The sequence below is a fragment of the Pteropus medius genome, unplaced genomic scaffold, assembly GCF_902729225.1.
Source record: "Pteropus medius unplaced genomic scaffold, Ma_sr-lr_union100, whole genome shotgun sequence".
In the NCBI taxonomy this organism is placed as follows: Eukaryota; Metazoa; Chordata; class Mammalia; order Chiroptera; family Pteropodidae; genus Pteropus; species Pteropus medius.
This window is the reverse complement of record NW_024349803.1, coordinates 17,321,135-17,344,973: the sequence shown is the minus strand read 5'-3', so window position 1 is coordinate 17,344,973 and position 23,839 is coordinate 17,321,135. Positions and strand designations below refer to the sequence as shown.

Below are 23,839 nucleotides of genomic sequence, written 5' to 3'. Positions count from 1 at the left end.
AGGGATTCTATTTCTTTTAAGGTATAAAGAGATAATCCTTGCTGGTGAAATCTGATAGCCCTCACCTTCTAGGTTAGAGTAGGTTTCAAGGTCTGAGTAGCTTGTCGGACGTTTGATCTGGGTTGAAAAAGTAGGTCTGATTGAGGAGCAGCAAGAAGCCTTTGGACCTGGGATTGGACGGCTACGTGGGCCCCAAGGCCATGTTCAGTGGGTCTGAGGAAGGAAGGCCGTAAAAGGAAGTGGTAGAAGACTGGCAGTCCCCTCTCCACCCCACAGCCTCTTCCTTTTATTCTCTGGCTCCAGCACCTGGCCTTTATGACATCAAGGCCCTTGGCCAATCACGGTGCTCGTTTTTGCTGTCACAATGTGCTGGCCGAGCTAATTTGTGGACAAATCACCTTTACTCCCAGTATAAATATGTACTTCTTTGCTTTTGCCGGTTGGCATGTGTGGGTGAGGGCAATGACTTCAAGTCATATGGACTTACATTTCTTTTTAATTTAATTTTTATAAGCGGTGAATTTACTTCTGTGATATCATTAAAAATAATAAAATTAGGTCAGAGCTATCCAAAGGAATCGCTAACAAGATTAAGAGTATGCCAAAAGCACCGAGAGTTAACTGAATAATTTGGTGACGAGAAGAAACCTCTACAAATTTGGGCATAAAAAACTTAGTTATTTTACACGAGAGCCTGTATTATTGTACTCCAATCAGTAATGTGGCAGCCTGACCCTGCCTGGCCATTTCCTGCTTGAACGAGTTTGTTCTTGCCTGCCCTCCCCCCACCTCAAGGACTCTGGCTAACATCAGTTTTCTCATAGCTTGCCAACCAATCAGTGTTCTTATCTCTGTAGCTGTGTAGGAATGACAAGACTGTATGAAACTACTTGTTTTGTTATAATTGGGGCTCGGTCTTTGGATAAGAATCTGCTGAGCCGGTGCCAGCGTCAATAAACTCTGCTTCCTGCTTATAGCCTCAGTGTCCCGTCTGTCCTTCCAAGAATCCTGCAACAGTAAAATTGAGCCAGTTAGAAAGAGATGCACAGGCATCGGCATTATAGTGAGAAAAAATACAGGAAAAATACAGGTGCTCGTCTGAAATAGAATTTTAGGGGGAAGAGACCCGAGAGAAGCAGGCGTGCGTCCAGAGGCTGGTGCTCATGTGACTGCGTCTCGGAGCTTGTCAAAGGCCAGTCGTCCTCAGAGTTTTCAAATGGGTCAAAGACCAAGCCCTTAGAACACAGTCTCAAAAGTGGACTCCGTGGTGGGAACGATAGAAACCTTAAGCGCAGTAATGTTCAGAGCAAGCTGAGTTTCCAAGAGTGGGTGGGAAGAAGTCATGGAATGAGCCAGCCTTCCCGGGGAGCCTGCCCCTGCGTGGACACAGATGGAGGTGTTGGGGAAAGAAGGGGGAGGCTCCCTTGGGCCTAGACAAGTGGTAGGAGGGGACGAGCAGAGCCTTTCCTTTTACCCTAACAATGGCCTCATGCTACGGACGGGCCCACAGCAGTCCAGGGAAGATTTAAGGTCACAAATGCTGATGGCGGAAAGTCGCCAGTGGCAGGCTGCTGGTGGAGAACAGCTCGGGGCATAGAGGGTAACTCATCGCTTATAGACGGTCCCACATCAGCTGGGCGGCACCAGGCAGGTGAGGAGAGAAGCCTAGCTGGATGACCTGGGGCCAGTCCAAGAGGGTGGCCATGCCATCTCCTGTCAGCACAATGGGCCAGAACCTCCTGTGACACCTGGCAGTTGCTGGGTCTACAAAGCGAGGTGACCCTAGGTGGGAGGTGGGTTGGTGAGGATTCAGTGTGGGTCTGGGCTGGGGCAGGATCTCAGCAGATGGCAACTTGGGGAACAGATCTAATTCCCAGGGAAGCGAGGCTGTGAAGGGGGTGTGAGGGCGAGGACGAACCAACCTTTGCTGAGGAGGGGTCTGTGAGAAATTCTTAACCCAAGAACCCCTGGTGTCCACCGTGCTGACAGTGAACTAACTCCGCCAGAGGAGGACAGCCCCCTTGTCTGTAAGTTTATGTTCTAGAAAAAACAGATGCTGCTTGTGGAGCCATGCAGTGAGACTGGCAGAAGTCAGGAGCTCCAGGAAGGAGAAGGGCGATGGGGGGACTCTTCTAGTCTGGGGCTGTCTGGCGCTGTGACAGAGGGGACTGGAGGAGGGTAAGGCCGGTGTGGGGGGCTGCACTGTAGAGGTCTGAGATCGCCAGGCGGAATCTGGCCGGGATGGGGTGGGAAGCGCTTTACACAACAATCAGGTTGCTAGGAGCCCTCTGTCTTCTGAGGTTCCTCCTCTCTGAAGCTCCCTTCGATGTCTCCTCCACTCTGGAACCTTCTGACAGGTGAGCTTTAAACGCTTCATACCTCTCCAGTCCCCTAGCTCCTGGCCACCAACACGTTCAATCCACCACATAGTTGCTATCAGCCACCCCGATTCTGGCCATCTCTGCAGGATGTGCTGACTTCCCCACGGCCCTGTGGACCCCCAGGGGGCGGTGTGGAAACCCCCTCTGCCTGAGGACAAATCAGAGCTTCTGATGGGATGCAGGTGCCAGGATCTTAAAAGCTAGTTAACCTGGCTGACGTTCTAGGTAGAATACCTTGATGTTTCTCAGGGGTGACAGTCAGTCATTGGTCCAGTCTAAGCAAAGTGAAGCTATTATCAAGCTTGACAAGGAAAGTAGGGAGAGTCCCCCAGACTGGCTAATTGGCCCGCACCAAAAGTGGGCTTACTCTGAGCTCAGGGGGCTTCCGCTTCGCAGCCCTCTCTTGCACTCGTCCTGGAAAAGTGTTCTCATGGTGTGTGTGTGTCCTGCGGCTGCTGGAACACAAGACCACAAATTCAGCTGCTTGGGATAAGAGCCATTTATTATCTCACAAAGCTGTACGCTCTGGGTCCAGCAATTGGTGCTCTGCTCAGGGTCTCACAAGACACAGTTTTGTCTGGAGGCTCCGGGGAAAATCTACTTCCAGGCTCATTCGTTTTGTTGACAGTTTATTTCCTCTTCGTGGTTTCCACTTGGCCCCTGCCATCATCAAGCCAGCAATGGTGGGCGAGTTCTTCTCACACTTAGAATCTCCCTCACTTTTTTTTTGCTGCTTCTCTGTGACCCCAGCCAGAGAAAGCTCTCTGCATTTCAGGGCGCAAGTGATTAGAGTGGGGCGCTTGGCTAATACAGAGTAATGTCCCTAGGTTAAGATCTGTGATTTCGACGATATCTGCAAAGTCCCTGTTGCCATGTAATGAAATATATCCACAGGTTCCAGGATTAGGGCGTGGCCATCTCTGCAGAACCATTCTACTGACCACATGTGGTCATGTTTTTGTAAAATTTGCAAGAGTGATTTTCTTTTTCTTTTTTTCTTTTGTAGAAGATCCAGCATTCTCTATTTCCCTCTTAATCTAAGACAGAATTTTTCAAGCTATAGTTCATTCAGCATTGCTGCTTCCTTTATAAAATGAGGTTAAGGAGTAGCAACCAGCATTTTCTTAACGAACATAATAGAAGTAAATGGCATAGAAAATACCGAAGACTGTTACACATAACCATTTACGTTCCATGAGATTGTTAGCAGCCATACATATGTGTGCACGCATGAGCACACGAATACACCTGAACTAGGTCTGGGTATAAGATATACTTCTTAGTATACTTGGTTAAGATTTAAAAAATTGAAAAGACAGTTAAGACCCTAGAATTCATCTGAAGCCCCCAGGTAGGGCTGCACCTGGTTCTGGAAAGATTTTTGGAGCATCTGGGAGGGAGTCTCCCCGACAGAGTCTTAGGGGGTTTGCAGAAGCCCAGGGGCCGGTGGCTTCCTGCCCTGGGTTGTGTGTGTGGATGACTGACTGCAGGTGTACCTGTGTTGTCTCTCCCTTGTAGCTATGTCTAGGAGTCATTTTGGACACGGGAAGAAACCTCTAGATACCTTTTTCTGGGTAAACGAGATAACTGGAGAAGTCACCTACCCCCCGCTGAAGGCAGATGTACCTGCAGCTTCTCTTGAGATACCCCAAGAGAGGCCCGCATCTCAGCATGGGGCCATGCAGGCGGCTCCTCCCAGTGGCCAGGGCCCAGCCAGCTCACCTGCACAGAAGCCTGCCCCTCCACCTGCTCCTCTGGCTTCACTGAGATACACCGACTCAAAAAACTCCCTCCCATCTACACCGACCCACCCGCTGGCGAAAGCTGGAGCAAGGAGCCCCGCGCCGTTCTCAGAGATTCCTGTCACCATCTCACCACCAGGGGGCGCGCCGCCAACACCGGGCCCCCTTGGACCAGCCCACCCGCCACCAGCCTCTACCTTTCTTCCCAGCCCTTCCGTTCCCTGGGCATTCACCTGCAAGCTGAAGAACGTCCTTACTGGAAACAACCGATTTTCCTTTTGAACTTGAGAGTATTTGCCCGGACACGCCCCTTAAGCTCCTTTCTGAACCATCCGTGGCCAGAACAGCCCCGACCCATACGCCTGCGTACACCATGAGGATCCGGCTGCCTCCCCTAGAGACGCACGGGACTCTCCCCAAAATTCTTATAGGAATGGCCAAATGCTTTGAAACTCAATATAAATTTAACTTAGATTTTGGTTTATAACATCCCCTACAACTTCCTTTATCTCCCAAGCCAATTTGGTATTTTACTTTCAACTCTTTGGGGTTTCATAATTCGGTTCTGATGGTGGTGTCAGAGTATTATGTTTAGTTCCCAGCCAGAGCCAGAAGGAGACCTCCTTGGCTGAGACAGAAACAAGCTAGGATGAGTGGGAGCTGAAAGTCCGGTGTCCCTGGGTCCAGCCTGAGGCCACCTGGATATGGGGGGGTGGGGGGTGTTGGCGCAGCACTCAGGGTGCCCTGGGCCCTGAGCAGAAAGGACCCGGAGCCCCGCGTGGAGCTCTCTCCGAGGCAGCCTGAGGCTGAGGGAGCTTTGAGGCAGTGCCCCCCTCCAGTTCGGTGCCTTCCCTGGTGGGACAGGCTCTGGAGGGTGCTTTGGGGGCCAGCGGGCCACCTCTCAGCCCCTAGGAACGAAGTGACTTGTGCCTCCTGACCCAGTCGCACTGGGCAAAAGGCAGTAAGTGGGGCTCCGAAACGCCGTCCCAGCCTGAGGACCCCAGGAAACCTCACTTCTCTGGGCGGGGGAGCGAAGACCTGAGAGCTCGTCTTGATTCCGTGGCCATTGAGTGCTGTGACCCAGCCAGGACCCCGTCTCTCTTGGCCTCTGCTCACCTCTCTGCACAGCGCAGAGGTGAACGAGCCTGTCCATCAGGCCTGCTGGACTTCACAGTGGGTGGCTGCGTTCCCAGGAACCACGGCTGGGGGAGGCCTGGGGACACGAGGGGGCCTGGAGGTCAGGCCCCAGGTGGCGTCAGCTTCTGAGAGTGGTGAAAGGCAGGGCCCATTAGCTGTATAGCGTGGGTGAGAGGACCAGTGGGCCCTCCCTCTGGGATTCCTGCAGGATGGCCTTGACATGGTCTTGGTGTCATTGCTGGTGGGCAGCCAGGACATTATTGTGTCATCGTGTCACTGGTATCATTGCTTGTTCCACCCTCCTTCTTACAGCTTCTACTTGGCCCTGCCATCATCCAGCCAGCAAAGGCAGTGAGTCCTTCTCACACTTAGAATTTCTTTTACTCCCTCTGCTGCATCTGGATGTGGGTGTGGCTTTGCTAAGGAGGCTGGTGCTCAGGCACCTGTAGTGGCTAGGAAAGGGGATGAGGGCCAAGGGCCAGGAGCCCTTAAGGACTCCAGGACAGCACCCTCAGCTTGGAGACACAACTTGCTCCCAGGAGAACAAGCCTTTTGGGTTTCTGAACCTGATTCTAACTTGGTTGTGGGGTTCCCCCCAAAACCGACAAACAATTCTCGGACACCAGCAGGGTGTCTGAGAATTCAACCCAACTCTGACACTGCCCACCGGGAGACAGCCTCAGTCCCTCCCCCTTCGACACTAGTCCTAAGCCCAGCTGTCACCTGTCCTTCTGCCCTACCTGTTGCAGATCAGAAGTTCCTATAGCCACTTCCTCGGGTTCGGTTAATTTGCTACAGTGGCTCAGAGAACTCAGAAACAGTTTACTTACTGCACCGGTTTATATAAAAAGATTTAACTCAGGAGCCAGATGGAAGAACGCGAAGGGCAAGGTATGTGGGGAGGGACGTGGAGCATCCGTGCTCAGGGCAGGCCATCCTCCCTGCACCGCCACGTGGTCACCGACCTGGAAGCTCCGTTTTGGGTTTTTCTGGTGGCTTCGTTACACAGCCATGATGGATTAAATCATCAGCCATTGGCAATCGCTCAGCCTCCAGCCCCTCTCTGGTCCCTAGGGGTCTGGCGTGGGACTGGGAATTCCAACCCTCTAATCACATGGTTGGGCCCTCTGTCAACCAGCCCCCATCCTTAGGTGTGGGTCCCAAAGGTCACCGTATGACAAAAGACACCTTTAAGGTTCTCATCGCTTAGGCAATCCCAAAGGTATTAGGAGCTCTGTGCCAGGATCGAGGACAAAGACCAAAGATATACTTCTTACTATAAATCACAATATCACACCGACAAAGCAGGACGACCTATTCCCTTGGGCTCTCCTCCTTTCAAGAAGCCATCACCCCGGGCACCGGGGACACCTTCACTGAGTGGATTTTTCAGTGTCGGCTGTGTCAAGCCCAGTGCCTGGCCTGGAAGAGGCACCGGGAAATGCTCAACAAAGGATTTCAAGATCACTTTGACAGCAAGGCTCCCCATAAAGTACCTGTTCCCCTGTGGATGGGCCCCTCGGTGTCCTGATCTTACCTGAGCCAGGTCACCGTGGGCTGCAGGTTGCCTTTAAAGATGACCTGGCTCTGAGCCATGAACCTCTGGGTCTGCACATCCCCGATTGTGACCTGCATGGATGGGGCCCTGGGTGGGGAATGGGAGAAAGCCAAATTGCTTGGATACTGGCCACGTGGATCTGGGCGAGCGGCCCTAGTGAGCCTTTCAGCCCCCAGGCACAGTGAGCCTTTGAGCCTCACTCACTTGTTTACTGAGCACCTACTATGTGCCGGAAAAGATGGTCAGGTTCATTCTTGTGCTCCCAGCTGGTGGTCGTGGAAGCCTTGAGGTACTTTATGGGGGACTATTTGCTTCTCAGATGATAGGATCGCCACATCCTGACTCTGGTGAGACCTCCAATGGCCAGGAAGTTCTTCCTTCCGTCCAGCCACTGCCTCCTCTCCTTTCACTTAAGCTAATCCAGGATGATAGGTCAGTGGATGAAGAACATGCTGTTCTCAGGCTGTAAGGGGAGGAATGGCCCCACGGATGGCCAAGTTCTCTGCCGCCCCCTTGCAGAGCTCACCTGCTCAGGAGGCTGCAGCCTATATTGTGTGGGATGTGAGCCCCAGCCCTGGGGGAGAAGGGAATAGACTTCTGGGGCTGGAGACGCGCTCCCGACAGCCCTCTGTGCTGAGACTGCACACCCAGAGGGTCTGCCTCTCCTGCCCACCTCCTCTACTTAGAGGTTCTCAGGCTTAGAGGCACCGGGCTGCCAGAATGCAGCTGGAGGCTTCTTGGGGGCCAACCCTCTAAGCCCCCTGCCTGTGCTGCTGGCGGAGCTCTGCTGCAGAGGAGTGGTGAGTCCTGCCCTGACCCCATAGCGAGGGGGTCCCAACCGCATGCTACTCGCCCTGCTGCTGGGTGGGGACAGCTCCTGCCTGTGCCAGGTACCTGTGCTGTCTCCTGTTCCAGGCCTGCATGGGGGAGGGGCTCACACAGCTTCTTGGACTCCTGTTGGACTTGGCTGGGTGGGACAAGGGGACTAGTGAGACATAGCCCCGGGCTGGGACTGGCCGCTGCTCCCAGGTCCCACTTAGTCGGGGGTGAGGGGGCTGACCAAATAGGCTACCCCTTGAGCCAGGCGGAACTGGACATCACTCCTCGTGGGCCTGAGACCGCGGCTGTGCCCTGGTTCTGGCTGGGATGGGGATGGGAGACACACCGGAGCGGCCCCCGGGGGCTGCGGCCTACCTCCTCCTATCACCTCCCGTGGCTTCACGGTGCCCTCCCCTGTGTAGCCTGAGTGGTCCTCACCTGCCAGTTTGTGCCTAGGCCGGTCCATGCTGCAAGGCCCCGACCATGCAGACAATAGGACCGCGGTGGCTCTGTCCTCCAGAACACACCCAGGCTACTGGACTAGGGAGGAATGTGTCCCAGAGCCCCTGCACTTTGAGGAAGGGGTGGGCTGCTGAGGGCCAGCTCAAGATGAGCAAGCCCGCTCCATCACAGCACCAAGGATGCTCTCGGTCCTTAAAAGATTCAAATGAATGAGTGTGCGCCAGCAGGATGCAGCATCACCTGTGCGCGGGGCCTCTGGCCGGGAGGAGCCCGACCTGGCCTCATCCCCGCGGCCCGAGGCCCTGCGGACCCAGTGTCTTGGCCTGGGTCCCAGCATAAGACAGAAACCACGCAGTGATTTAAATGGGATGCTTAATATAAAAATTGGTAAACTTGGATAAAAGAACGGCTAGATGATGTAATAAAACGACGCGGCGCTCCAGGGCTGAGGGAGAGCCCCAGAAAAGGCTTGGAAGGGGGCCCTCTCGAGGACTGGTGTTCGGGCATCACTGGGAAAGGTATGGTTGTGCCCGCTGGATGGCAGAGAAGTTGGCTGGGATGCCTGGGCCGTGGCTCTCCAGCAACCCTCTGGGGCACAAGCGGGGTGCAGGCAGGTCAGCTGATGGCTGGGCCTGTGGACAGGAGAGCAAGTCGGGGCGTCAGTGTGAGCAGGAGGCCTGTAGCTCACAGTGTGTCCCAGCCAGGGCCGCGTGTTCTGGTCCTACGGCTGGAGCAGGTCTCCAGGAGATGCCATCACACCCACACTCCTGACCTGCAGGGGGGCCCTTCCTCCTGCGACGTCCCTCTAGCGCCCTCTGCTGAGAATGCTGACGATGGCACGCACGCTGAAGGAGCCCCTTAAAGGAATTTGTTCACTGTTCAGAGCAGGTGCGAAGGGTGGTGGGTCTGGAGTTCAAACCTGGGTTGTGGTCCCTCACGTGGACCAGCCACGTAGTTAGAGGTGCCTGGTCCTGTGCCAGTCGTCATGGCTGGGACAGAACTTTCTTTTGTATGTTAGATTGGGAGAAGTCGTCAAACAGGCATATGCGGGCCACCGGTTTCTTGTAACTTCCTATTATGTTGAAATAGTTGTAAAATTATTAATAACTAAATAACAGAAAACGATTTGATTAATATATTATTTATTATGTAACAATTAGTTCTGAGATAAAGTCCAATTCAAAACATTACTGAGGATCCTGTTGATTTTAGAAATGGTATAATCCAAACCTATTTTTCCACTACATTTTCTTAGGTAACTGCTAAGGAATTTTTCACTCCCATCATTTGGCTCTGGAAACTTTTGTTTACATTATAAAAAAAAATTTAAGTACACCTATTAGGCATAGGTTAAAAGGGATGATATGGACAAACTGTAATAATTACAAATCAATACTTTTTTTTTGAACACAGTTTGAATTTAAACATTCGAAATAATCAGTGTTTTAGATCAATTTAAAACATACTTCAAGACTCTTTAACAACTTTCCTTTCTAATGCACTGTGAAAAAAATTTCCTTTCTCATTTCTTCAGCAGGAAGAGCCACAAAAATAGTGTCCCAGATTAGGATTTACTGTGTCCTGAAGCAGTTTTGGATCTGGTTAAAAACGCCCTAGGAGAAATGCCTACAGAGAGGGCATGCCATGTCACTTGGGGCTGGGCTGTGTTGTGACTATGGGGAGTCCACCCCTAGGGACTAGGGGTGGCTCAGATGAAAGGTACTTTCAAACGCTGGCGGGAACAGGAAGACCGGGGTTGCGAAGGGTGACAGAAATCCTGAAGGGCGACAGAAATCCTGAAGGGCTGCAACCGTTTTACCCTTGACCCTACTTCCTGGGACTCCTTGGGAAACAAACGAGAATGTTCCCAGATAGTGTTTTTCCACGGCAACAAATGAGTCACCTAATTATTAAATGATTAAAAAAAATTCACTGTCTGTTGGTTTCATGCTACCAACAGTCACACTATTTTAATGGGTAGGAAAACTTATGGGTTTAAAACTAAATTCTCTGTCACTGAAGATGTTTTAACAAACTGGTATCCGACCCCTTAGGACAAGGTCAATACCATGTGTTCATTCAACTGCGATTTTCCTTCTACTTGTTCTTTCAGGCAAAATTTGGTTATCTAGTTTTCATTACTCATCAGTCATCTGTTTTGGACATCAACTGTCTGTACTGGCTGCAAAATGCATGTGTGCATCCAACACGTGAGATGAGATTATAAAGCTGCATGTGGAATTAGGTTACACGGGGAAGTGAGTTCCATTACTTCAGAGCTATAGTGAATGAGACTCGTTTATCCTCACTCACTCATATAAAAATATAGACCTGTAATTCTGTAGAATCCCTGACACACCCCTATAAACATGTTTTCACCTCGGCTGCTTTCTACCTAGTCTTGCCAATCAGATAAGAAATACCATAAGACTGGGAGATAAGACCTTTTTAAAACAAGTTTTCCAGCAGACATTATTAAAAAAAAAGTCTACTTTTCAAACAGCAGCTAGAAACTTTGTTCTTGTAATAGGTAAATAATACTGTTATGTCAAATTGTAGATTTAAATAAGTTTAACAGTTTTTCTCTGATCTCTTTAAAAAATAATAGTTTCTGTGTTACTTAATGGCTTCTCCACTTTTCCAGTTCCAAGGAATACAGAGGTCTCCATCTTGCATGACAGAGTAGAAATGGGACACGCAGAGGTGCATCCCTTGCAGATAAGGCAGTGACTGTTCTAGAAGTCTCTTACAACAATCCACCATTTGCTTACTGGAAACGCTGGGCTCCTTATAAAACTTCTCCAGGGAAAATTTCTTTGTCGAAGCCTGTATCAATTCATTTTCAATAACCTTTAACCTGTTATAGCAAATAAACAAACACAAAAATAAAAACAAAAACCGATATTGCCATAAGCAAAGAAAAAACGGAAATATTTTTATATATCAGAGCTATACCTTTCTACTCACAATGCTGAAAATGACAGTCACAAAGGCCACATTATATGCTTAGAAGACATGCCAATGCTTATCATGTAGTATCTATTATTTCCACATGAATCTCTAAGAGTATTTGTTAAATCTTTTTAGGATTAATGGGGTAAAAATAATTAATACATAACCTAAAACGCTCTCATCCTTGGCTAGTAAGTGTCAGTGACTGAAGAGAGCAGAAAGCTGAGGGTGTGAAACACCTAGGGTTTGACCCTTGGGCAGTGTGACTGCTACTAGCGGTTCCTGCAAAAAACAGCCGGCTCACAGGGGCTCACAGGGACGCTGGCCGGAGAGGCCGGGTCCTAGCCACCCTCCCTCCTTCCCCCGCCCCTGCGCCCTCCCCTCTGCCTGAGGCTGCACTGTCTCTGGTCCATCCAGGGCTTGAGGTGAAGGTGCAAAGTAAACATCTCAAGGCGGAAAGAACTCAGTGTCTTCCATCCTTTCTCTCGCAGGTGGCAAATGTTCAGGATGTGGAATTTAGGAAGCGGATTCAGTCCCAAACCGGATAGGTGAGAGGGCTCCGCCTTGCAGGCCTCCCAGGTGAACGTCACTTGGGAAGCCCAGGTGAGAAGGTAAGAAAAGCAAAATTGTCATGGTCAAGGGCTCCCGAACTAGTCTCATATAAGTACTGTGCTGGTTAAAAGTACCCAAATATCCTCTTTTACTCGATCTTAAAACTCTGCATAAAAGGGAAAAGTATCGTAAAATACCCATAAGCCAGGACAATACTTGGACACGGACATGGTCACTGCAGGCAGTCTGCAGTCAGCAGCAGTGGGCTGTCCTCACTGAAGCCCTGTCCTCGACAACACCTGAAACACTTCCTCAAGTGCTGTTCACTCTTCCGTAGGATGATGACTCCTTCTAGACAACGCTGCTTAGACAGCAGAGAAGGTGGACAGCAGTGAGGCCTGACAGGGGTCTTGGAATGTCCGCTCTCTTTAGGATCCCACAGCGAGACCTCTCGGGTACCGTGGACAGCTGGGGATGACAAACTTTTTCACTTGCTCAAAAACAGAGATACGAACAGTCTGGCTCAGAAATGGAAAACCCTGCAGTGCGGCCAAGCGGCCACGCACTTCTCCGACCTCTGTGGAATCCTCCGGGCAGGGCCTGCAGTCCCGCCCCGTCTCATCCCGGGGGTTCCTCTGACCCCTGGGCCCACCACTTTTCTAATAGGGACAGCCCGTCAGTCCTGGCGTGCAGTCTCAAAGGGGCACTGAGCCCCGAGAAGACAGCCCTTGCGAAGGCTCTCTCGGGCTGTGCTTGTGTGTCTCTGCCGTCTACAGCAGACTAATTTAAAAAATATTTTCAAACACTGTTTTTGGCCTTTCCTTATAATTTCTTATACTCACACCTAACAAAAAAAAGAGAGGGAGGAGGAGGCACAGTAGGGACGGGGAGCAGCATCATGACACAGCGAGTGCGGCTGCTGGGACGTCCTCCCCCTCCCAATGCTGGGAACCGGGCCAGGCGTGTCCCGGGGGGAAGGACCCTGCTCTCCTCTGACGCGAATCTCGTCTGTTATTTTTTTTAACACGAAGTTTAACCACTCTGCCTTTGATATCTGAACGTGAGTTCCACAAGGGTGTGTGTCAGTTTGCACTGTGTGCTACTGGTGACTTACTGTGCTTGCCACGCACCATGGTGCTCAATAAATATTAGCTGAGTAAACGAGCGGTGTTTTCAGCGGGTGCTGGCACGATGTGCACCGAAATCATGTAGCCGCGCTGTCATTGTACATTTCTGTTTCCAATTCGTCTAAGTGATTCTGACATTTACAGTAGGTGATACAGGGTGAGAGTTACCGCCAAGAGGGCTGGTTACTCCGCCCCGCACCCCCCACCCCGGGCTGTCACCACCCCAGTAAGGGCCCCGAGCTAGGTTATTACCAGGCGTGGGGCTCCGCAGGAGCGGACACGTTCTGCCCATCAGCGGGGCAGCGGTCAGAGACGGGCATACAAGTCTCGCAGTCCTGTGGTCACAGGGTTCTAGGAAGAGGACCCCGGTATTCGCTCGGGCGGTGCTCAGGCCCCGGGCGTGGTGGCCTCGAGCCCCTTCCTCATCACTTGGAGCACCTGCCAGCATTTTCCTTTTTGTGACTGGGTTTCCACTCAATCCACTTCATACAGAGATGAGCAGCTAAAAAGTGTCTGAAAACCACTAAGCACAGGCTTCGTGGAAGGAAAGAAGGCGGTCCTGGCCATGCCGGGTGCCACGGGAAGGTGACCTGACAGGGCGAGCCGGGTGGAGGGGACGGGCTCAGGTCGTGACTGAGGAAGGCTGCCCGGCCACCCTGCAGGGTGCCTCCCCCGTGGGGGGTCAGCACCGCGCCGGGAGGGGCCAGCGGAGGACGGGGCGGCAAAACAGACAAGGGCCTCTGACCTCGGGAGGCGAACACCTTCTCCGGGGAGACACTGAACACATGAGAGGCCCGTGGCGCTAAGTGCGACGGGGGCAGGCGGACCGGGGAAGGCGGAGAGGCAGGCGGCTCCACGCGGTGTGCACGGGGAGGCCTCACGGAGGTGGCAGCTGACACGAGGGAGGTGACGGGCACACGGGGAAGGTGCCAGGGCGGGAGTGCTCTGGGCGTGGGAACCGAGGCCCGCCCGCCGCTGTGCTCCAGGAAGATGAAAAGGAGAATGTGGCCGCAGCGAAACCAGCGAGGACAATGGGGCCTTGAAGCCGCCCGGCCGCGGCTGCCACATTCTGGCGGGGACCCGGAGGGGTGCAGCTCTGGCTGCTCTGAGGAGAATCCACTGGGGTGAGGTGAGAGGTCGAGTGTGGAAGCTTGGGGACCAGAGTGGTGACTGAAGCTTACGCCGGGGTGTGGCAGCGAAGGACAGGAGCAGTGGCCGGCTTCTGGGCAGACACAGAAGAGGACTGAATGTGGGGGAGAGGAGGCTGGCAACAGAATCACAAGCACTCGAGAGTTTTTATTTCTCTGAGCAGTTGGTAGGGAAGAACTTTCAAAATCCCACCTATTTGAATTTTATTTCTTTTTATTCTCCTTCCTTAAAATCTAGTGGCAATACTACTCCAGAGCTACCAAATGGCCATAGAAAAAGAGAGAGAAAGCAGCAGCGATGGTGTAGCAATCAAAACCACCATCCACGACAACCGAAGATCGGCCCCGACTGCTCCCCACGGTTAAAGCGGCCTCGCGACTTAGAAAAGCAATATCACAAACACCAATTTTATCAACCAGTGAAGAAGCAGGATATTTGTGCGATGGGAACTGGCCAACGGCTGTCACCAATTCCACAAGCCAGACGTGCAGCTCCGTCACTTATTTTAGATATAACATGAACCCACCGTCTCTTGTTAAACGGTCGACCTTCATGGCTCTCCTCTGCTGCCACCTTTCCCTATTTCATATCCTTGGCTGTTTAAACAAGCAGTTTGAGGACACGGAGGAGTGAACGGGCAGCAATAAGTGACCACTGCTGAACCACCACCACCTACCAGGCTCCAGGCCCTGCCCTCCTCACACTTCTGGCCGGGCTGTCGGCCTCCAGCTCCTCATCCACCTCCGTCCTGCTCCTCGGCCACCACAGTCCTGCTCCTCGGCCACCGCCCCCAACTCGGGGCTCCTGTTCCCTCTCCAAGGGCTCTGGCCTTGGCTCGGCCTGCGAAACTCCACCCTGCGGTCCAGCGACCACTGACCTATTTATAGCACTCACATCTCCTACTGGACACATTCCAGAAGGGCAGAGACCAGCCAGGCCTTCACTTTCTCTAACTGGTACCTGTCACAGCTGTGGACACACAACGGTCACAGCAAATGGTGACTATGCAAAGGAACCTCAGCAACCAAACCTCCTCAGGCAACATCCTTAGAAAAATAATTATCAAGCAACATCAGCATCGTTTTATGAACTAAAACGATTTTTTTTTTTTACTTTAACATTTGCTTATGAACTAAAATGACTTTTATTTTTAACATGTCTCGTTTAAATGCAGATGAAGCTTGCTCTCTCTCAGTAGTTTTCAAAATGTTAAACAATGAAGGCTCCTGGCAGTCAAGCACTCACTGCTTTTTTGTCCTTGTTGTCACCCTTTTCCGCCTGGAGAATTTCTTTCCGGCTTTCTTATCTTTCGTTCTGCTCCTGGGTTGACTTTTAGATTAAGAAGCCCTGCTTCTCAAATTGAGGTACATGGTGGCAGTATAAGTTAGGTTAATTAGGAGACAGCCATTGCCAATCCCTGGCCAAACAAGGTGGGGAATAAGTGAATATGGAACATTCACAACTCAGTCAATTTCCTAAGTTAAATATACCTTTAATGTTTCCCATTTATGAATTCTGAATACCTGCATTTTTAAAAGTTAGAAGGAATGACAAGACATCACGGGGGGCTCAGGGCACTCACTCGTCTTTTCTCTTCAAGTTCTCTCTGGCCTGTGGGGCTTTGGTGAGGATGAACCACTGGAGGTTTGCTGGATCGCAGAGGGCTGGGATGTTAAAATGCCCGAGTTCATGCAAGCTGGGCGCATATCTGTCACTGTAATGAAGGATATGTGAAAGGAAAAGTCATCGATTCCTTCCGTCTCCCCCTCCGCCCCCCAAGGAAAGATTTTATGAATCTGATTAACAGAAAAGAAACGCATCAAGAAAATCCACCGAAAAAGTATAACCAAAATGACTTAAAAGTTTTGCTGTCTTCCAAAAGACACGTTTTATCAGGATGACCATATATTTCCTAGCCCTGTGACCTTCCTCGTCTATAATTTTTTTTTTTAACTGGACAGAACAGTTTATTCAGTCCAGTAAGCAATTTAAGACATGTCAGTTTGATGGTTTTGCTCAGTGGAATGTGCTAACACTAGTTATTTCATAAAGTATTTCAATGCAAATTATACTAGGGACAAAGTCAAAACTTTCATCACTGCAGCTTGATTATTTGTATAACTTAGTCACATTTGAGACTGAAGAAATGGGGGTGGTAACCCATTTCATGGTAAGGGTGTGAGAGCAAAAGAGATAATGCATTTAAGCTCCAAGCACAGTACCTGGAAAGTACTATTATCACAAAAAATGTTGGCTCTTGATTTAACATTAGTTTAATCCAGCGCGGACTTTGCCCTATAAATGGTAGTATACTTACAGAATGTTCTAGAGATTCAATCCTTTAATCCTTTCATGTTGGCTTTTCTAATGTGTAAAAATGTTGCTAACAGAAGTAGTGACATTGTTTAATTCCTAAGAATCACACACTTACACGCACAACCACCTAAGTGAATGGATAAGTCATTCTTGTTTTAGATATTTACCTGTTAAGGATCATTTGTAAACCACGCAGACTTCGAGGATGGAAAGGAATTCTGTTTTTCAACAGTCTTTTATAGAATACATTAAGAAGAGCGTAATATTCTTCAAGTGTCAATTCTGGCTGTAATTCTTCAATATAAACAACTTGTATGCCACCTAGAAGATAGCTTATTTGGTCTTCTAAAAGCACCAGCCTCCTCTGAAGGTCAAAATAACTTGGTAATCTTTCAAAAAGCTATAAGATTTTTTTAAAAAAGGAAAGAAGTATTTAATTTTACATTATGATAATAGTTCAATTTTAAGATTCCAATAAATGGTACTGAGAAATTTTCATAAGAAAATTATTTACTAAGAGGAAGTTCAAGTAAGAAATAGGAGACTTAATATAATGCTGGAAATATTAATATTCAAAACAAACAACTATAAATCTTAGGGATTTTTAGATAGGAACTGAAGTGACTGCAGAAAAAAAGAAACATGTTCCAAATAAAAATAAGTCCCAAGTGCTAATACTTAGATATTCAGGCAAAAACCTCAAATTTGTTTAAATACTTAAATGGTATAATAAAGGGTTTTAGAAATAAAGTATATGTATTTCAACTCCAAGTATATTTCTTCGGAATTTGCTTTAACCCATCTAATTAAATTAAATGTGGTCAATGCTACTGAGCACCTACCACGTACGTAAGCACTAAACTGGGCACCTGGAGGGCACAGAGCATCAGTCTGTCCCTGTTTGCCAGGGGCTCACAGCTGGGGTGCAAGGAAACAAAACAGAAATAAGACTTCGGCATACTGGGTGCCATGTCAAGGTGAGTGAATACAGAGCAGGGCAAGCAAAAGTAACTAAGGAAGTCTACCGTGCCCCATGTGAAAAGAGGAGAGACCGGGAAAGGTGAGATGCATGTGGGACTGTCTCGGGGGAAGAGAAAGATGTGCCAACATGGAGGCACGAGTTGGGACAGCATGTTCACAAAGGTGTCTGGTGTGGCAGCAGTGTGGCACGCCTGTCGGTGAGTGCAAAGAGGCTGAGGAGGCCGGAGGGGTCAGGTCCGGGGCGGCCCGTGTGTGCTACACTGAAGACTCACATTTCACACAGACAGCGCTAGGGGTCAGAAGACATCAAAGTCTCAGAAGACATCGAAGTGTAATAAAAGCAATAGCAGCATAAAAATTCTACAATTAGTTTAAAATAGACTTCTAATCATTTTACTGCTTATGTTTTAAATTCGTTTCTCAATGGGTTATTCTTGTATAAATGGTCTCTACATTTTAAACCCTTTTTATTTTGAGAGAACTGTAGATGCATACATTTTCCACCCAGTCTCCCCGATGGTAACATCTTGCAAAACTAGAGTACACTGTCACAACCAGGAAACTGACACGGATGCAACCCACTGACCTCATCCAGATTTCACCTGTTTTACCTGTACTCATTTGCGTGTGCGTGTACTTAACTATACGCAGTTTTATCCAGTGTAGATCCATGTGACACAACCACAGTCAAGTTACAGACGAGTGCCACCACAAGGATCCCTGTGCTCCACCTTTACAGCCACGGACACCTCTGCTCCCCGACTCCCCAACCCCTGGGAACCACTCATCTGTTCTATTTTATTATTTTAAGAATGTCATATAAATGGAATCACACAGTATGCAATCTTTCGAGGTTGACTTTTTCCACTCGGCACGATGCCCGAGACCCACCCACGCTGCCGCACGCGTCAGGAGTTCCTCGCTCGTCCCTGCTGAGTGGCGTTCCACGGTGGGGATATATCACACTTTTGTAAATCATTTGAACGCTGGAGGACATTAGGGTTTTTCCCCCCTAGTTTTTGGCTATTATGAACATTTGTGTATAGGTTTTTGTGTCTCCAGAATTTGTCATTTCTCTAGTATAAATGCCCAAGAGTGACTCTGCTGGGCCACGTGGTAAGCACATATTTAATTATTACAAAAGACTGCCGGACTGTCTCCCCGAGGGCCTGTGCCATCTGACACACAACGGCATGGCTGAGTAATCCAGTTTTTGTGCGCCTTCACCAGAATGTGGTGGCGTCATTACTTTTCACGTTAGCCATTCTGGTAGGTGTGTAGTGATATCGCATTGTAGTCTTAATTTGCATTTCCCTATAGTTGATCGTGCTGAACATCTCTGCATCTGTTTGTCATCTGTATGTCCTCCTCTGTGATAGGCCTGTTCGTGTCTTTTCCCCATTTTCTTGTTGGACTGTTTTTTGTTTTTTTTTTTAAATTTACTGCTGAGTTTTGTGAGTTCTTTATATATTTATATACGAAGACTTTGTCAGAGATGTGGTTTGCAAATATTTTCGACCAAGTATTTGATTTGAATAGATATTTCACCAAAGAAGGTATGTGGATGGCAAATGAAAACATGAGAAGATGCTCACCATCATTCGTCATTAGAGAAATGCAAATTAAACCCACGATGAGATAGTACCAACACTTATTAGAATGGCTAAAATTAAGAAGACCATAGTAAGTGTTAGCAGTTTCTTAAAAAGTTAAAATACCTTAACTATCCAGCCATTCCACTTTCAGGTATTTACCCAAGAGAAAAAGAAATATGTGTCCACACAGACATCTGTAGATACTGTGCATAGCAGCGGCTTTGTTTCTAATAGCCAGAAACTGACACAACCCGACATCTGTCAATAGGTGAGTGGATAAACAAACGGTGGAATACCCATACGATGGAGCGCTACGTCGCAACAACAAGGAATACTTTTCTCGATGCGTGCAACGGCATGCACGAATCTCAAAAGTTATCCCGAGTAAAAGAAATCAGGCCCTTTCCCTGCCAAAAAAGTACATACTCTATGATTCCAATTATATAAAACTCTAGAAATACAAACTAATCTATAGTGACAGAAAGCTGACCAGTGCTTGGCTGGGAGGAGGTGCTGGGATGGAAGACAGAGTTGACAAAGGGACATGAGCATTCTTTTGTGGGTGATGATATGTTCATTGTCTTGACCGTGGTCATGGTTTTGTAGGTATTCACATATGTCGAATCTCATCAAATTATACACGCTAAGTATGTACGGTTTATTGTATGTCAGTTATATCACAATAAATCTGTTAAAAACAAAGCAAAACAACAGAAATGCAGGCCTTTAGGCTATGCTTCAGAAAAGACTATAAAATTTCCAAATAAAAAATGACTTAAAAATCAGTCCTCTAAACAAATCTTTTTCAATGGAAGAGGTGCCATTTAAATTAAGTTCTCTCTCTTCTTATTAAAAGTGCCAATTATGTTCTAAGCACTGTCTTAGGCTATTGAGATTTCTCTACCTTCCAATAATTTTCAGTCTAGTAACATATGCAAAGAGTCCAACCAGAACACCACACAGAATATGCCAAATACCTTAAGATATAGATGTCAAAAAAGGTACAATAAAGAAAGCCTTTAGGAAAAAAAAAAAAATCAGTCTTCTAAGTATTTTAACTACATGATATTAAGCATCTGATCTGAAAAGACACATATCTATGATTAAAAATTTTTTTTTAGTTCACTGACATAATAGCATAGTTTAAAACAAAAGTAGGTGGTATGTTGATAGCAAATCAGAGATTTCTTTTTTTTTTTGCATTTAAGCTTTTCTTACCCTTGTCCAGTGATGATGGACATCCATTGTTCCCAGCATCACATGGCCCACCGCACTCATTCCAGAGCGGTCTGTAAATATTATTGTACATCCTGATGATGAAACACAAACCCTTTGGTCACTGTCCAGAGATGCTTCCTATTTTTTCACATTGTACAAATGATTACTTAAATTTGGTGTATAAATTCAGGATTAAATTTAGTAGAAGCTTAAAGGCTAATTTTATGTCACTGATTTATTCAAAGGAACAGATTTAAAAATCAGCTATGAGTCACATCTGCAAAGACTTTTAATACTTAGTTTCCCTCTACGGTTTCCAGATGTGTATAGAAGCGAAGTGGATTTTAAAAGAAAATGGAAATCATTTACCTTTTGCATTTTTAAGCGTTTCCACGTTCTGCTGTGCTAAGCGGCCTAAACTATGCAGCTGGCTACAGCGATGGGCGATGCCCCAGCTCCTCTGCCACCTAGTGCAACAGAGCACACAGGCGCATTAACGCCAGCACCCGAGGGGCAGGCAGCACTCACCCCGACTGCTGGGCGCCTGGGAAGCCAAGTTCTCTTCTCCAGTACGCACACAGCACGCTTCCGAACGCGCTCGGTTTTCAAGAGGCGACCAAATGGAGAATGAATTGTTTACCAGAGGGTAGAAATATTACTACTGACGTTCAGAGATCCGAAGATTTAAAATGAGCAAATACACCACGTGGTTTCTATTTTAAAATAAGAGGATGACATGGGAAAGACTCTGAAAAAAAATTTTTGTTTTCTTCTCTACATTGTTCAATGGTGATGATTTTGTTTTAGATGTAAGTTCCAATTAGGAATTCCAGTTAGGCTTCTCAGATGCTTTTCATCTTATTGTAGAGAATGATTTTTATGACACCATATAATCTGCTCATTTTATAAATAAGCATTAGCTGTTACTGACAAAATGGAGCCTGATGTTCGCATGATGCCACAGGCACTGCTGTGCAAATGTGAAGAGCACGGGTCTTAAGTGGTATCAGAAAACCGACTTTTGAATTCTAATTCTGTGATTTACTAGCTCTGTGACCTTATAACCAGTAAGTGGAGAAGCAGTCACGTCCGGGGGGTGGGGGGGACCTCAATCGTTTTAGTCTCCGAACTCCTGTTGCACTCTCAAACACGGAGAACCCCAAAGAGCCTTTGTTCATGTGGGTTCTATCTATTACTATTTACCATAGTAAGAATTAAAGCTGAGAAATTTCTTCACGATATGGCAAAGTAATGTTTATGTCTTTCTAAGAAATCCTTGCATTTTACTCATCCCAGTATGCTTTGACAGGTCTTTTAAAATTTATGTTAAAAAAAGTTACAGTCACATGCATTAATTAATTTATTTTAGAAACGTTTAAAAAGGGTCTTCTTGCTTTGTTTTTACTAGACCACGGCATGGGAAGACTCCCCCATAATCGAAGTGTGGTTGAAAAACTACTGACGAGATGGTAAGAGGACAGAACAGCTATCGGCACAAACCCGGGCTCGGTGCCGCTCCAGGTTCACACGCCTCCCCGTGAAACCTGAAGGCACAGGGACAGGACGTGCAGCGCCACCTGGCTCTGCAAGCAGACGGAAACAGGGCTACCGCGGTGCGCGAACAGTCGTCTGGCTCAATGTAAGAAAAGTCCTGAGGATGAGGGTTGAAAACAACAAAACGAGCTACAGCAACCGGTAACAGACACGTCGAAGCACGAGACTGGGTGACGACTGCTCAGGGTTACTGTAGTGGGGAGTCCCATGACTGAATCACGTGACCCTCTCCTTTCTCTTCGTTTCAGTTCGAGCAGCTGTTGTGTCTATTTTTATACTGGACTGCGGCATGTATCTTTATATAACTATTTCCAAGTTTATGAAAACTTAAGAAGTCATGCTGTATAACACAGAACCAAGAACATAACATCCACTTCTCTCTCCCTCTTTTTAAACTTGAATACTAATCTTACGTGATGGGGGAATAATTATTTTTTACATATTATGTGTGTTAAGGGTGCGGTTCTGGGCAAAGATATGCTAATGGCCAACTTCTGCTTCTGTAATCTGCTTGCTTGTTTGATGTTAACTAGGGTGTGGCTAGGCTTTATAAGCTGCCTCTTTTGGGAGCTCGAGGCCGATCTCCTCGAACCCTGCGTGGTAGAGAGTCAGTCGCTGGCTGGCTAATAAAGGCTCATAATTCATCTCAATTGGCTCCGTGGGTCTTAGAATTGATCGCGCCACAACAATGTGTATATGGACAAGGGTATTTTTTTCTAGAAACTTCTCATGTAAAAAAGTTCAACTATTATGCTAAATATATATCAGTATCTAAACCATACTTTACTGTTTTAAAAAAGAAACTGATAATAGTTTTCTAACACAGATGAATATTTCAATACTTTCACAAAAAGATAAGTGAAGAATATTTAGTTATCCAAATAGTTAAAGATGCAAATATTTAACCGCTGGAAAACTTTACCAATAGGTAACACACGTTTATTTTAATCTCTAAGTTCGGTTCTCTCTTTATTACCTGATATCTGAGAGCTGCAATTGATGAGACAGTTCATCTTTTAAACGATCTAGTTCTTTTCTAAGTGGCAGACTATTCTCCAGCTTTTTAACAGCACTTTTCCCATTGTTATCTAACCAGGATCTAGAAAGAAAAAGAGAGAGAGATACATATTCTAGTGCTAACCATAATGCAAACATTTCTACTATTGAGAGACATATGTATTACCTTAAAGCAGCCCCGTTTAACTGAGTTTCCAATCACACTTTTATCAAGTTATTGGTAAAAAACAAAGGAGGGAGAGATGAGTGTCGACTGAGTGGCTGAGATGAGACTTAAGCTGGGCACTGGGTCGGGTGGAACGGGCGGCGGTGTCAAGGAGCACCAGCGGGTGGACAGACCGACCTGAGAGGAGCCGTGTTTTTGGAGACTTTGTGGTAAAAAGACTAGACTGGTAAGGGGTGACCAGGGAGATGAGGGAATAAACGCTGAGAGCTCTGGGTACTCACAACCAGGATTAAAGTAAAGGAAGAAATTAGAGTCTACCCGTCTAGAAGCGACAAAGTAACCACTGCGAGCTCCTTGCTCGGGATGCACTGCCTTTTAAATGGCACCGATACCACGAGATGGTGCTTCTTTGATGGCAATCCATGGTAGGAATTATTTTAAATGGTGACTCGGTACATGTGTGTGCACACACGTGCATGCACGTGCATTTATATGTAACTAAAACAAGCATTTCGAGAATTAATACTTACACTTACAGACCATATTTAAAACATTTAAAAAAGGGACAAAACAAAACAATTGGTCCCGTATTGATAAATTGTGCTATGACTTACAATTTAAAAATGCTGACTCAGCCTGTAAACGAGGGGAGAATAAGTAAAATACATCTAAGAGTTAAATCATGACTATAAAATTCCCAAACATCCTACAGAAATAGATCCAGTGGTGCAGCTGTCCAATGTGGCACTGCGTGGACACCAAGATTGATTCGGAACTTAGACATTGTAAATGAAATACGACTACTTGCGCAAAATTCGAGTAGAAAAAATGGAAGTCTGACATTTACTGGTATCTTAGTAGCTGACAGAATAGCATTTCAATGGTCTTTCTACAGTTCAATGACATGTTTTTTTTTCATTAGGAAGGACATTACATGTGAGATTATTTTAGATAGAAATGGATCCTACTGGCTTTCTAAACTCAAATTATATAATTAAAATACATTTTTGTTATATTATTTGATAATTGTAAAATATATCCAAAATATGAAAATACTAAAATTTATAACACAGAGTAGTATTTCCTAATTTTTTTTTAGACTGGTAAATTCCT

At 47.3% G+C, this 23,839-nt stretch overlaps 2 protein-coding genes across 7 annotated transcripts in view; one reads left to right on the top strand and one right to left on the bottom strand.

Moving 5' to 3' along the window:
* Positions 1–3,901: 3,901 nt before the first annotated feature.
* Positions 3,902–4,405, top strand: CUNH3orf86 (chromosome unknown C3orf86 homolog). The gene has a single exon (XM_039836805.1). The coding sequence runs from the start codon at positions 3,902–3,904 to the stop codon at positions 4,403–4,405; it is 504 nt and encodes a 167-aa protein (XP_039692739.1).
* A 5,170-nt stretch (positions 4,406–9,575) lies between these two features.
* Positions 9,576–23,839, bottom strand: part of TCAIM (T cell activation inhibitor, mitochondrial) — a 32,694-nt gene continuing 18,430 nt past the window's right edge. For 5 of the 6 annotated variants that reach the window (XM_039837481.1, XM_039837482.1, XM_039837479.1 and 2 more), the window contains exons 6-11: positions 22,520–22,642; positions 20,359–20,456; positions 19,990–20,081; positions 16,363–16,595; positions 15,462–15,593; positions 9,576–10,956 (exon numbers count right to left, since the gene is read on the bottom strand). In XM_039837481.1, coding sequence (XP_039693415.1) covers positions 10,716–10,956; positions 15,462–15,593; positions 16,363–16,595; positions 19,990–20,081; positions 20,359–20,456; positions 22,520–22,642 — 919 coding nt within the window. In that variant the 3' untranslated portion in view covers positions 9,576–10,715. Of the gene's footprint in view, positions 10,957–15,439; positions 15,594–16,362; positions 16,596–19,989; positions 20,082–20,358; positions 20,457–22,519; positions 22,643–23,839 lie in introns of those variants that run through there. The other variant, XM_039837480.1, reaches the window with a different exon arrangement.

Excerpts from the sequence above, each read along its gene's own strand:
- CUNH3orf86 (XM_039836805.1), top strand. The coding sequence starts at position 3,902 with ATGTCTAGGAGTCATTTTGGACACGGGAAGAAACCTCTAGATACCTTT.